General features: G+C 44.3%; 1 protein-coding gene across 1 annotated transcript in view; it reads left to right on the top strand.

The window, feature by feature from the left end:
• The window catches only part of GPR137B (G protein-coupled receptor 137B), a 42,254-nt gene that overhangs the window by 8,981 nt on the left and 18,791 nt on the right, over positions 1 to 14,482 (top strand). The window contains exon 2 of the mRNA XM_039532467.1: positions 7,676 to 7,725. Coding sequence (XP_039388401.1) covers positions 7,676 to 7,725 — 50 coding nt within the window. The remainder of the gene's footprint in view (positions 1 to 7,675; positions 7,726 to 14,482) is intronic.

Here is a 14,482-nt window from a genome sequence, read left to right as displayed (position 1 = left end):
ACCGTTCACTCCACCACTCTGTTGCCAATGGCCCTGCACAGTCACCTTCTGCTGCCACCTGCCACTGTGACCTCTGCGAGTTGGTCTCTTGAGGTTCCACCCAGTTCTCAGTGATTTCAGCTGAGCTCTTAGTGGGGGAACCTCGCTGCTAGTGCAGTCTGGGCCATCTCTTCCACAGAAACATTGTCCCCACAGCAGGACTAAGCACTTAGAGCTGATTATCAGTGATTCAGCTGCAGTGGTCACTTAACAGAACAAAAGACTATCTATGGAGCCTAATCAGCTCTGTCTTTAAACAGTGGAGAGGGACAGGTTCCCACCCTCTCTCTTGATGCCCTCAATCAGCACAGGCTAAGTACAGTTCTACTGCCCTTTACTCATACAATAAGAACAACAACATTTCTTTTCTCCCTCCCCCCCAACACCTGCATTCAAGTTATTTGTAACCCAACCCCAGCCAAAATCTATCACTTGGGAAACACAGCTCTGTTTGCTGGATACCTAGGTAGATTAGGTGCGAATGTAAATACAATCTGGTCCTGAAGCCTTTCCCCCCAACCCCAGCTCATCACTAGCTGTCAGGGAGAGCTCATTTACACTTTGCTTACAAATCATCATTTGAAACTATTAGGTTGGCCAACATCACCGAAATGAATGCACTGACATTGTCATAAAAAACAACAGCTGTATAAGGAAGCTAGTCTATGTTCATACTTTTCAAATATATTATACTTTTTCAGATACACGTATTTTATCATACACTGTATATGCTTTTAAAGTGTATATTAATGTTTCAATTTCAATTCAAATTTCCAAACAGTCACTAAATTGGCATGTAACTAGTTCACAAAACTGGGGGGGGGGGTTGGGGAAATTCGGGGGGCGTGTAGGGAAATCACTGTCTCCAGCTCTTACACTGGGGTAAAAGGGCCAGAGCAGGGAGAGATTCTCATCCTAGATCTTCAGTCTTTCAGGGAAAAAACCAAGGAAACAAGGCAGGGTATTTATAATGTAAAGAACAATCAGTAGGAAAAAATCTGTTAAGAAAAAAAACAACAACTTTTTTAGGCATGGGAAAAGCAGTAATGAAGATCACAAGCAGAGTTTTCCTTTTTGCCATTCTCCTGGCCTCTTGGGGATAGTCTGAAGAATTTTTTTTAAAGGATCTCTTTTCTACTTGCTTTCCCGTCTGTTCTAGCCTGGCTTTCCCCATTCTGCTGAAAGACCTTGGATGACTCAGATGTTAAGTAGGAGCTTTCTTAGTCCTTCATGGAAGGGGAGGGGCTGTTGAAGCTTTAACAAGCTGACCTTTTCTTCCAACTGCTTGTAGGGTGTTTGAGTTAAACAAGTGTTAACAACAAAAAGATGCATCTCCACTGGGAAAATCTGTAAGGGCCAGATTCTGATACTCCCACCCACACTGAAGAGTACCTTACTCTGTGACGAGCTGCATTAATTTCAATGGGGCTATTCATGGAGTAAGATACTACCTCATGCTCCAATATGTCTGTTAGTCTATAAGGTGCCACAGGACTCTTTGCTGCTTCTACCCAATGTGAGTAAGCATGGCAGACTCAGACTCTCTGTTTTTCTGCTTTGGTGACATGATGGTAAGAATGCCTATGCCCTTACACTACATCTTCTATTATTATTGGCACCCTGGGAGCTGCAGTAATGCAGAGAAACAGTTACACATTTCCCTAGCATAGTTTTAAACAGTTTGAATAAAAATCACTGATCTCTGATAAAATTCAGATGCAGCTGCACTAAAATGTACAGTGAATCCAACACAAGCCCCTTTAGCACTCTTTCATCTATACTTACTGCCCTGCAGCATCTACTCTTGGTAAATTCTGCAACCGGTTTTTTGTAGGGGAACCAAAGCTAATTAGGACAATCTACAACTCTGTAACAGCTCTTTACATCAGGTCTTAACACTTACATTGAATACTACTTTGCCCATGAAACTAGTCCTATTGAAATCAATGGTAATACTTCTGTAAGTGCTACTCCATGTGAGTAAGGGTTGCAGAATCGGCCCCTTAGTTAGATGTCACTTGCCTGATCTCTGCAGTGTCTTGATCCTTCCAGGATAAATGGGATAAAAAAAGGCTGAATTTCTAGTGCAAAAAGCATGCAAGAAAACAATTTACCCCTGACTCCCCACAAAAAACCTATTGGGCCTTGTTTATACATCACAGAGAGGCAAAACCGGGCATAAGCTTTTTGTTTATCTCCTTTAAGCTGCAAGTAAAATAAAACAACATAAAACCTGTTTCTTAAGTCCTTTGAGTACATATTATTAGGGGTGCTTTGATAATTGACCACAGAATATTATGACACTACTATAAGGGATAGTGCCTGGGTTTGTAGGCAGCCTAGACATTTGACTGACTTTAAAAATATTAGAAACTGTTGCAGAAAATTCTCCAGACTTTCAGATTTTAAATTAGCTATTATTTTTGTAGGGCCTATTGAAAATCCAGGCTCCGGCTACTGGCTTTAACTCAACAATAACCATCTCCAGTGAAGAGGAGGCTAGTGCACAGATGAAGACATTTTCTATTATAAGAGTGATATTCTGTAAATAGCTGTAAAATAAAAAACAGCAAATATTATTTCAGCTATATTTAAAGCACATGGAAAAAGTAATTCTAGTGAAATGGAAAAGAAAAGACCAGTGGGCGAAAAATGGTTTTAAAAGCAAATCACCCACACTAAAACATGCAACATAATTAAAGATTTTTTTTTAAGTGGTGAGTAGGTTCCTTTTCAGTCCATGGCAAGGAAGCTGAGTTTAAAATCCCCCTTACAAATTGGGTTTACTTAGAAAACATTTTAACCTGTGAAATACTAATGATGCTTCCATGCCATTTTTTATAATCATGAATCTGTTAAAAGTGTGTGGGATATTTGTTTTTTAAATAATGTTATTTGAGACTGTCAGACAAGAGTTTTGTTCCTTCTAAAGACTCTCTCCAGCTAAAGGGAACAAGGAAAGTTGTTAAAATGAAAGTCTTAGGCCATGTCTACACTACAGAGACAAGTCAACTTAAGTTACATCGACAGTCATAAATTGCTTTATTAACATTGGTTGTGCACGTCCACACAATGCTCCTTGTGTCAGCAGAGAGTGTCCACAGTTATTGCTCTTGCATCAACAGAGAGAGTGTTGCATTATGGGTAGCAACTCACTATTGTGCAACTCACTACCCTCTGCCACTGGGAGCTCTGGGAATGGATCGTGGTACATCATGGGGATGTGCTTTCCGTCCCATCATTCCATGGGCTTCCTACTTTGTGTTGCACCATTTTTCAACTGCCCTTGTAAACTGTGTGCCTGCTGCCTCTGCCTGACAGCAGGGATCCTGAGCTGCTGATCAGTCTGGTAACGAGCCTTACGAATACAATGCGGCTGGTCCTGCAATATTTCACGTGCTGCCAAACAAACAGTGACTCGCTGATGCCTGCTTTGCCATGGAAACAAATAATTTAAGATTTCTGCTGGCATTCACGGAGCAGCTTGCCATGGTGGACCATCGATACTGAGCTAGGGAAACAAACACTGAGTGCTGGGGGGGGATCACATCATGATGCCTGTATGGGATGACAAGATGTGGCTGCAGAACTTTCAGATGTGCAAATCCACCTTCCTGGAACTGTGTGTGGAGCTCGCCCCAGTACTGTGGTGCAAGGACAACAGAATAAGAGCTGCCCTCACTGTGGAAAAGCAAGTGGCCATCATTGTGTGGAAGCTTGCAACTCCAGACTGCTACTGTTCAGTCGTGAATCAGTTTGGGGTTGGAAAGTCCACTGCAGGGGGTTGTGGTGATGCAAGTGTACAGGGCCATTAATCACCTCCTGCTAAGAAGGACCGTGGCTCTTAGTAATGTGCAGGAAATAATTGATGCCTTTGAGGCAATGGGATTCCCTCACTGCAGCGGGACGATAGATGGAACACATATCTGAATTTTGTCCCTCGACCATCTTACACTGGAGTATATCAACCAAAAAGGCTACTTCTCTTGCAGGTGCTGGTGGATCATCAGGGCCATTTCACTGACATCAGTGCCGGAGTACTCAGGAAAGGTGCATGATGCATGCATCTTTAGGAACACTGGCGTGTATAGAAAGCTGCACACTGGGACTTTCTTTCCAGACCAGAAGAATCCAATGGGAGATGTTCAAATGCCCATAGTGATCCTTGGAGACCCCACCTATGCCTTGCTTCCATGGCTCACGAAGCCTGACTCTGGGAACCTAGACAGCAGCAAGGAGCACTTCAGCAACAGGCTCAGCAGGTGCTGAATGACCATTGGAAGTGCCTTTAGCCAAATAAAAGGCTGCTGATGCTGTCTTTTTTGCTGGTAATATTCCGATGGTCATTGGGGCCAGCTGTACTCTACATAATATTTTCAAAGTGAAGAGGGAAAAGTTTCTCCAGGGATGGACTGCAGAGGCTGACCAACTGGTTCCTGATTTAGAGGAGCCAGATACAAGGACAATTAGGGTGCGCAGCAAGAGGCTATTCAAATCAGGGAGACTTTGAATGAGCATTTTGACAATGATTATTTGCTGCCTTGAATTACCTCTGTAGTGCTTGCTTCCTGAGTGTTAATTGTAGTGAGCAAATATTCCTACCTATAACCGCTGTGTTTCAGTGTTAGCACTGATCAATATGTGTATTTCAAAAATAAAGACTCATTTTATTTCAAAGATTTCACTTTAATAACAGGAAAAAACCACAATTTTGGTCAAACAGGGGACATGACAATGAGGAACAGTCTCGCGGTTAGGGCTCTCACAGCTGTGTGTAATTCCAGCTTTCATTAGGAAACCAATCCCTATGCATGGAGTGCATGGGGTACACGCAAGGAACGCAGTGTGGGAATTTGGGGAGGGCATGGAGCAGAGTTTTGTAGTGGCTGCAGGGGGAGTTGTGCCTGGATGTGCTCAGATTGCAGGGTGAATGAGGGACTTAATTATCTCTGTCTAGCTCTCCAGGAGCTTTATCATCCTCTCCTGTTCCTAAATCCTTTCCAGGCTATTCAAGCTGAGTTTTTCATTAATTGTCTCCCTCTGCTTTTGTTTCGCTATGTGCTGTATCTATTGACTACAGCACTTCATGAAACATATCCTCTTTGTTCACCGCCTCATCTGACAGAGGCGCTACGCTGGTGTGGAGGAGGAGGTCCTCAAGGGCACATCTGCAGAAGCCAAAGAAACAGTAAATAGACACAGTATTGTGAGTGTGCTCAGAGCTGTGAATCACAAAAGTTATACACACTTCTTTCTCACTGTTCCTAGGCTAGAACACAAGTCGTCCCGAGTCCCAAATATGGTGAGTTCGAGGTGGGGGGTGATATGGGGGAATGGGCAAGAAGGGACAAAGAGTGGCTCACGAAGGGGGTTACTACAAGCAGATAGGGAGACTATTTTGAATATTGGTACCCTTTTCCACAGGCTAGGGCAATCAAACCCGATAGCTCACTCCTAAGGGTAACCCAGGATGCAAGTGTGCATCTCTTGCATGCATGTGGGTTCAGATTGGCTCCATATGCAGCTTGCCTGTGTGCCACTCTAGTCCTTGCAGAAATACTTTTTGGGAGGAGCAGCGACGTTTCCTATAGTCAGGGGAGAAATAAGGCAGTTCTTCCAAGGAACCTTCGGCAGAAGATTGAAGAATACCTACAGGAAAGTTTCCTAGAGATCACTATGGAGGATTCCAGGGACAGCCCTGTGTACATTAACAAACTTTTCTGCCATGGACCCAGAGCATAGAGGGATAGGCTCTGTTGTTAATTTCTGTCCCTTATCCCTTTTCTGCTATATAACAAAGTACGTGAGAGCTCAATCTCCTCTGACCATGAAGTATCAAAGCAAAATGAGCATTTACCGGAGCTCCCCTTTCCTGCATGCCAGAGCTGGAGTGCTGGGACTGGCTAGACCCTCCAGAGTGGAAAAGAGGTCCTGACTCGCCGCGCTACCAGACAACCCTGCCATTTGCTCCACATCATCTTTGAGCACTACTTCCTCATCCACCACTTCATCACCGAGGCTGAGTCTGCTGGCTGCTGCCTCCAAACTCCGCTGAAGTATCCACAGAGCTCTTGGCAGTGGAGGTGGGGTCGCTACCGAGGATGGTGTGCAGCTACTTACAGAAGCAGCATGTCTTCGGTGCCACACCAAAGCAATGGTTGGCCTCCCTTGCCTGCTGATATGCCTGCCGCAGCTCCTTGATTTTAGCACAACACGGCTGCATGTCCCTTTTGTGCCCCTTCTGCATGCCACCAGCAATCAGCCCAGAGGTATCAACATTCCTATGGCTGGAGCGAAGCTGCGACTACACAGCCTCCTCTCCCTATAGACTCAGCAGATCCAACAGCTCTGGTGTGCTCTGTGCAAGAGAGCGTCTGCTGCAGAAAGCCAGCCTGATCAGCTGGGCAGATGCTACATGAGCTGCGCATGCCGAGCAAACAGGAAGAGGAACTTTAAAAATGTCTGGGCCTTTAAATCGGGGACAGGTGCATAGCTCAGTACCGTCAGGGAAGCAGAGTTCAAAGTGCTGACCAGAGTGCTCAGGATGGGCATTGTGGGATACCTCCTGGAGGCCAATTAGGGCGACAAAACCGAGTGGAGTGTCTACACTGATGCTGCATCGCTCTAACTATGTTGCAAAAAGCTTTATACCACTTGTTGAGGTGGTTTTATTATGTTGGCATAGCACGGGTGTTACATCGACAGGAGGAACATTTCAGTGTGTATACCTCCACTGTTTTGTCAAAGAAAGCTGACTTTTGTCAACAAAACTGCATAGTGTAGACAAGGCCTTACTTAATATTTAACATTTTAAATGCTTTAACTGTTTTTCCTTCTGTTCTGTATCTTTAATAAAAGGTTTTAAAGATTGTAATGGTGTGTTTGTCATGGTAATAAGCAGGCTGAGGTCTCTGTATACCAAATGCTGAATAATGTTTAAAACTGTTTAATGTTGGATAGTCTCAGGGTCATGTTAACACCTTTGACTCTTTGGGCTCATATATTCCATTACAACAGATTTTACAGCAAGATAACTAATGCCCCGTAGCTATGTCTCTGTAAAAACACTCCCTTTTGGGCAGTTAAGATGTAACTGGAGAGAACTGAATAAACTTCAGTAGAATACACTTGGCCTGATTTGCATTTACAGGGTCCCTAAAGTGGATGCAAACATTTATACCCAATTTAAGGCCATGCTACACTGCCAGGTAAAGGGATCTTAATGTAAATGAGAATCAGGCCCAAGATGTCAACAACGGCTGGTCTACACTAGAAAGTTGCACCAGTATAATTATATTAGTTAGGGGGTATAATTATTTACCAATATACGTATACCAGTATATGTCCTAGTGTGGATATAGTCATACCAGTATAAAGGTGCCTTCTGCTGATCTAGTTAGTTCCGATTCCTGAACTGGACTAAGTTATACCCATGTATCTGCATTAGGGTGGTTTTGCCACTTGGTATAGTTTAAATGGCAAAATTTTCTAGTGCAGATAACCTGAAGGTGCAAAAAACATTTGATGAATCCTAATAACCTGTGACATGTAAGATGTTTTTTTCCTCAGGATCATACTGTATTTGTTCATTTGTATTTACTTTGCGAATGATGCAATTTTTTCCCCGTTATTGCAGGTGATTTTCAAAGCTAAGTCAAAGTACTCTCCAGAACTACTTAAATACCGGTAAGAACTATGCAAACATTTCCTGTAGTAAATAGTTTAAAATGATAGTTTTGATGCCCACTTCTGCTGGTAATTTAGGAACATTTAACACCTGAATTTTTTAAAGTATTTATTTATTTAGGAAGTTTTAACAAGTCTACAGATCCTTGCCATGTAAATATCAGAAACAAAACAATCATTACAACAGTTGGCTTTTAATTTACAGAGACATTAGACAAGATTATAATCATCAGATCTATCTATCTGCATTTTTATACAATTCTACTCAATACTGTTAATCAGATGTGAGTAGAAAGCATTCAGAATGGATCAGTGTGGCTACTCACTGACAGGTCCATGTAGAAGCTTTTTATATTTGGGTTCAGCTGAATGCTCAGGGATAGTTAGGGGAAGGTTGTGCCAAGTGAGGAAAGAGAGCGTTCAATTATGTGTGTCTTGGTCAGAGCATAGGTTCTGACAACAGGTGTGGGGGAGGGGGGGCGTGTTTGAGTCAGTTACATGTTTTGGTAAGAGGAGGAAGAAAGTTGAGAGGACAAGGAGCCAGGGAGGATGGATTCAGTCTGGTGACTTAGTGGGGGGGGGGGCACTTGGATGGGTTTCCAGAAATTTAGAGAGGTAAGGTTGTAAAGGCTGAGTGTTTATGTTGAGTGATATGGCTGGTGTCTTGCTGGGGCAGGAGGGATTGTCCTGAATTATCAGGAGGTTCATTATAAGGTGCTGGTGGATGTCCAAGAAGCTGAGAGATTAATTAAGTAATTAATTAATTAATTTCTATTGAGGCAGTAGCCAGAGACCTCAATCAGGATTGCAGCCCATTGTTCTGACTGCTGTACAAGCAGAGTGAGAGAGGCAGGCTCTGTCCTGAAGAGTTTACAAGCTAAAATGGCAACTCAGGCTGAGAAAATGGAATTACCTGGAATGCTAATCTCATAGATTATAAAGCCAGAAGGGATGACTGTATTTATACTTTGTATTAAAACAAGACAGTATTTGCTGACTAGTTATTTGGTTTGTCCACATCCCTACCATTCGGTAGTACATGGTGCTATACCAACCATTAAAGAAATAACATTTTTCCTGCCCTGGAAAGCTTACATTCAGGTTTGGTATTGATACAACTCAATAAGTAATAATCCGGAACAGGAGTTTAAGAGCTGTTTGGTGGAATACTAATACAGTAATTGGAAGGTTTGGTGAGGAGACAGCTATACATGGATATTGGTTGAACAGTGTGTGAAACAGGTAGTTTTTGAGAAGACAATTGAATGAAGAAAGAGAGGATACTTGGCTGAGACCAGCTGGCACAGAAGGTGCAAAGATGAGAACAGAGAGTGAACAAATGTGTAGCAAAGAGAGAGGCCGCACAAAGCCTGGTGATGAGAAGATGAAGGTAGAGAGGTGAACGAGGATAATGTTGCAGAGGTCTTTGAAGGTGAGGAACAGAAGCTTTAAACTTCCTCCACAACTACAGATATTTACAGTAATGCCTTTTTCTATGTAATTTAAGAAATGCATCAGTGTAAAGTGGGTAGTTATTAGAGACTTTCCATTCTGAAGTACGTAGTAGCTGTACTATATGTCTGAGGCTTAGTCTACACTACACAGTTTTGCCAATATAGTGATGTCAACTAGGAGTGCGGGGAAGAAAACCTCAACCCCTAGCTGACATAGCCATGCCGGTCCCAAGACTCCAGTGTAGATGCAGCTAGGCCGACAGAAGTGTGTTTCTGCCGCCACTGCTAATGTTGTTCAGGGAGGTGACTTTAGCAGGCTCCTTCTGTCAGCATACGCTGCACCTACACTACAGAGCTCTACCAGCATAGCTCTACCAGTTTAGTGATATGAGCAAACCATTTGTAGTGTTGACAAACCCTGAGTCATGCACACACTGTCCCAACACATAGCTTCATACATGCATTACCTTTTTCCTATTACATTCAAAACATTTAGGCATGGTCTCCACACAGTTTTTGTATGTGTATAAATAACTATGGTGGTTAGAAATGTGAATTTTTTCTTCCTTTTTTCTTACACAGGTATCACTAGATTGGTGTAATCCCTAGTGTGCCCCATACTGGTATAGGTTATTCCCCTTCTGGCAGTGGCGTAGCCAGGTTTTCAGTGTAGGGGGAGCAAACATAAAAAAGGTGCCCTCCCTTGGCTCCTCCTCTGGCCACGCCCCCTTGGCTCCTCCCATTTCCCCCCCAGATTAATCCTGGGACTGGCTCAGGACTCCTGCGGGCTTCCCGGGGGTGCGGATACCCCCCCGTCTCTCCGCGGTCCCGGGAGAGTCTCTCCTGCCCAGCGCGCTCTGCAGGTATCCCCAGGCTGTGCCGCCCGGCCCCACCCACAAGGTCCCGTCCCCCCCGTCCCAGACAGTCGGACCCCCCAGTGCAAGGCACTGCAACCCCCCGACCCGCTCACCTTCCATCCTGCACTGCCTCCTGTCCCCGGCCTACTCCCGGCGCTTGGCCTGCTTCCGCGCCGGCCTGCCGCCCCACAGCTCCTCCAGCCGCACTGCTGGCAGCTCCGGCCCGGCAGGCGCCACTTCCGCGCCTGCCGCCCTGAGGGGAAGCGGCAGCTTCCGCTGAACCCCGCTAGCTACGCTACTGCCTTCTGGTACAGAATAGCTGTACTGATATTAAGTATCAGAGGGGTAGCTGTGTTAGTCTGTGTCTGTAAAAGCAGCAAAGAGTCCTGTGGCACCTTATAGACTAACAGACGTATTGGAGCATGAGCTTTCATGGGTGAATACATGCATCCGATGAAGTGGGTATTCACCCACGAAAGCTCATGCTCCAATACGTCTGTTAATCTATAAGGTGCCACCGGACTCTTTGCTGCTTGTACTGATATTAGTACATTTGTATCCGTTGTAACTACATCCATGCTAGGGAGGTTGTGCCGATTTATTTGTAATGGGATAGTGAAAGAGGTACAACATTTGTGAGTAGACAAAGCTCTAGTAATATTGGAATCTGTACTAACTGGATTTGGTTTGTCCTTATTTCTGAATATTGAATTCCTCATTTTATTTTTAATCTGTTTAAAAAAATTTCCACTAAAGATAAAGTAACCAGGATGTGATGATGTCACAACTGTATAAACAAGGCAGCTGTGAGAGGATGTGTTCTCAGGCCCTGTGTTTATATAGATCAAGAAATAATGTGATTTCAAGATAGGAAAAAGATTAATAAAACCCACCTTCACAGAGCATACATGTAAAGAAAACTTCCCCATGCTCTCTAATAGTATCAGACACTTTGGCAAAGGGGCTCATTATGTTTGTAATAAAACTACCTAATGTTTCCCCTGGTTTGGGGGTTTGTTACAAACAGAATGCTTAAACCAAGCTCACCTTTCTGTGAGCTCAGGTTGTTACCAGCAGGCCTGAGGCAATTTATGATTTCTCGTGGAAACCACATATGAAATTTGATAGTTTCACATGATTAAACCAGACAAAATTGGTGGTTTCAGTCAAACTTTGCTTCGAGTTTTTTGCTACAAATGAACCCAAACGCTCAAAGCAAAACTTGAAGGATGTGTACAAATGGAAACTGAAAGAACAGAAAGCATTTGCATGGACCCTCTCCGAGCAAACCCCCAAATGTTGCACAGCCCGTTATGTGCCAACCTCAAGATCAGGATTATGGACAATGGGGTGATACTTAAGGACTGAAAGGTACTATAAGGTAACCAGCGGCACCCTATACATTTATAAATAATGTACTTGTCACAGGGTGGCTGGCCCTTCTAAAAGGAGATAGTTCTCAGCTGTGATGCAGTTGATTTGCCTCTCCAGGTGGAGAGAATGCACATGACTAAACCAGGCCTCTGAGGATGTAGAAAAACAGAGGCTGTGGGTAGCCAAAGGAAGAGATTATAGAGTGAAGCTGCAAGGAAAGATGATGTCTCCTGTAGTGGTCCCTGAAGTTGGGGCTGGGTAGAAAGAAGCAGCTAGAAGTTTGGTTTCCCTTTTGGGGAGAAGACAAAGAAGCCAGACCAGGCCTTGTGTCTTTTCCTGAGGTTTAGGGAAGAGGCAGCTCCTCAGGGATTACAGCTGGGTTCAAGGACCTTTTTTTGTTTATTTTGGAACTTTATGTTTTATAAAATCCCCAACAAGAGCTATTACTGGACTTGTGAAAGCCTCTTTGTGCATTACTGAGGAACCAAGAGGGGGAAACTGAGATAAGACACTGCACTACCATCCCTGGCCACAAGGGGGTCCAAGGGAAGCGGCTGAGCTGTTACAATACTGATATCCTGCATCTGGAAATTCCCCAGGGAGATAAACAGTCATGTTGCCCATGATATTTCTGTTTTATCTTGCCATTTGAATAGATGATATGCCATGGGACTCAGGACTTGGACTGGACCAGTGTGCGGCAGTATGATGTGGCAGCACCACTTCCACACTGCCCTCTTGTTCACTGGCCTCCAAGCTTTCATCAACCAAAATTAAGTCTCTAGCTGCTATGGTTGCTGAGATACACTCAGTTCATGTTTTTGAGGATAAGTGATGCAGCGTGTCTGTTCACTGTTTCAGAACCTGATACAGTACCTGTGAAATGGGTGACTTGCCCCAGTCTTTTCAATAGTTGCTAATTCAGAGGCCCAGTGAGAACCCTTTAATTGTCAGAACTGTTCAGTCTGATGAGGACTGAAATGTTTTGGTTTGATTAATGTTACTGGGCTCAGTACCGGGGTAACTGGATGAAATTTAAAGACCTGTGGTGAACAGGAGGTCAATCTAAATGATCTACTGGTCCCTTCTGGTCTTAACCTCTATGAAATCATGAAACTATGAAAACTGTCAGTTTCACTGCTCAAATTATGTAAGAAAGGGGAGAGACGATCATATTATAAAGAGCTGTACCAACTGTGAGTTACAGCTCATCTTCACATCAGGATTGTATGAGTGGCAGGGAAGTACTATTGGCTGCCCCCAATCCAGGAGCCAAATGCAAGAAGACTGGTACAGCCCAGAGCACACCTCAGTCCCTCTAGTGGGGAACCAAGGTCAAAATATCTAGCAGGGCATTCAAGCATCACTGAAGCACAAGAAACCTAGCACAGCCCACAGGCTTGGGAGTTTCTAGCCCCCACTGCAAGGGAGCTGAGCCAAAGGAACTCGGAGAACATGCATGATCACATTTGGAACATCTGCACAATCTATTGTGAATGGTGGCTCGGGGGCAGAATTTAAGAGCACCGCCTTTGAGGGAAATCGTTTTTCTACTCTGAGATAGAAGAGCAGAGTACTTTGTGTTGGGGGACATGCATTGAGAAGTGGTAGGGGAGGAGAAGGAACAGGCATGCCCATCGCTTGTGACCTGGCTTACATTTTATTCATAAAGTTACAATCACTAGAACAGGGAGCAAAATTCTTCAGAGCAACTCATTTCTGTGAAAGATAAAAGTTGCAGGACTAACGTGCCCTTGACATTATTTTGTGGGGTATGAGGGAGATGTTTCAGCATGCTCACCCTAAAAACTTCTGCAGGCTGGAATTTGATCTATAAATAGCATTAATGAAAATACCCTACCCTTAAAGGTTCACAGTGAGCACTATCTTCCTTCTGAGGGGTAATTTCCACCTCAGGCCATCCATGCTAACTGAAGAATGTAACTGGAAAAAATCAAATTGATTCATAAACATAAGTAGTGGCTTTAGGCTCTTTCAGTTCTCCCTCTTCCATGTAAAAAGGCTTTCCGGGGAGCACCCTTTCTTTTCCAATTACCAGCTCTGGCAAAAGGGAGCACTGACTCATTTTGAAATGAGCTAACAGTGCTTTAATTTTGTATCATGATCAAGGCTGCAGATTTGTCATGGCCTTTTCTATTAAAAATAAATAAATCACAGAGCAACCATGGTAAATTCAGGAAATGTCACATGTTTAGGAGGAAGTGGTAAGTAAAGTCACAGCTATGAACATTCAACTCCACTTCTTTAAATGCAGGATACGTAAATCCCGCCCTCCCCTCCTCCTCGCCCTGCCATGGGGCACTGAGCAGACACAGCAGCACCCTGGCACCACACTTCTAATCCTGGCCTGGGGTGGAGGGTGTTAGAGAGTGACTCCCGCCCGACACTCACTCTGCAATGGCAGCTCCTGTCCCATGGGGCTGGGCTTGGCTCTTGCTCCCTGCTCCGAGTGTTGAGGCCTGGTGCACAGGGTCACAGCGCTGCTCAGGTTTGGCCTAGCTGTCCCTACCTCATGACAGAGTGGAGGTGGGAGGTGGGTGAGGCAGATGTGTTAAATCTGAATAAATGGCACAGCAACCTTGTGCCAGGACACAATGCAGAGAGCGGGGGGAGCCAGTCCCAGTCCCATGGGACAGGTGTTGCCACTGTGCAGTTACTGCGGGGCAGGCTAGCTTTTCAGCCCTGCCCAATTCCCAGTCCTCCCTTTTCCCTGCTGGTGACCCTTCTTAAAACTTACCTGTGATGCACTGCTGGGTCACAACCCACCATTTGGGAAATACAGCTTCATTAAAATCACAGACGCAAAGAAAAGTCTCACAGACAAACAGAACTATCGTGGTATCTGTGACATTTCTAACACCATGACAAACCTGCAGCCCTATTCATGATTCATCGCTTACACACTATTAACCTTTTGGGGCAATATTTTCCACTGCTGTGTAGGTGGGTAAAACTCTTCTTTACAGACTGAATTTAGATTACGCAAAAGATAACCTGGGCATATATCCCAACCCCAAGCCAAATCTCCAAGCAGACCCTATGGCAGAGGTG

This window comes from Mauremys reevesii, linkage group 3, assembly GCF_016161935.1.
Source record: "Mauremys reevesii isolate NIE-2019 linkage group 3, ASM1616193v1, whole genome shotgun sequence".
Taxonomy (NCBI): Eukaryota; Metazoa; Chordata; order Testudines; family Geoemydidae; genus Mauremys; species Mauremys reevesii.
The sequence above is the reverse complement of the archived record's forward strand: the minus strand, read 5'-3'. Positions and strand labels throughout refer to the sequence as shown.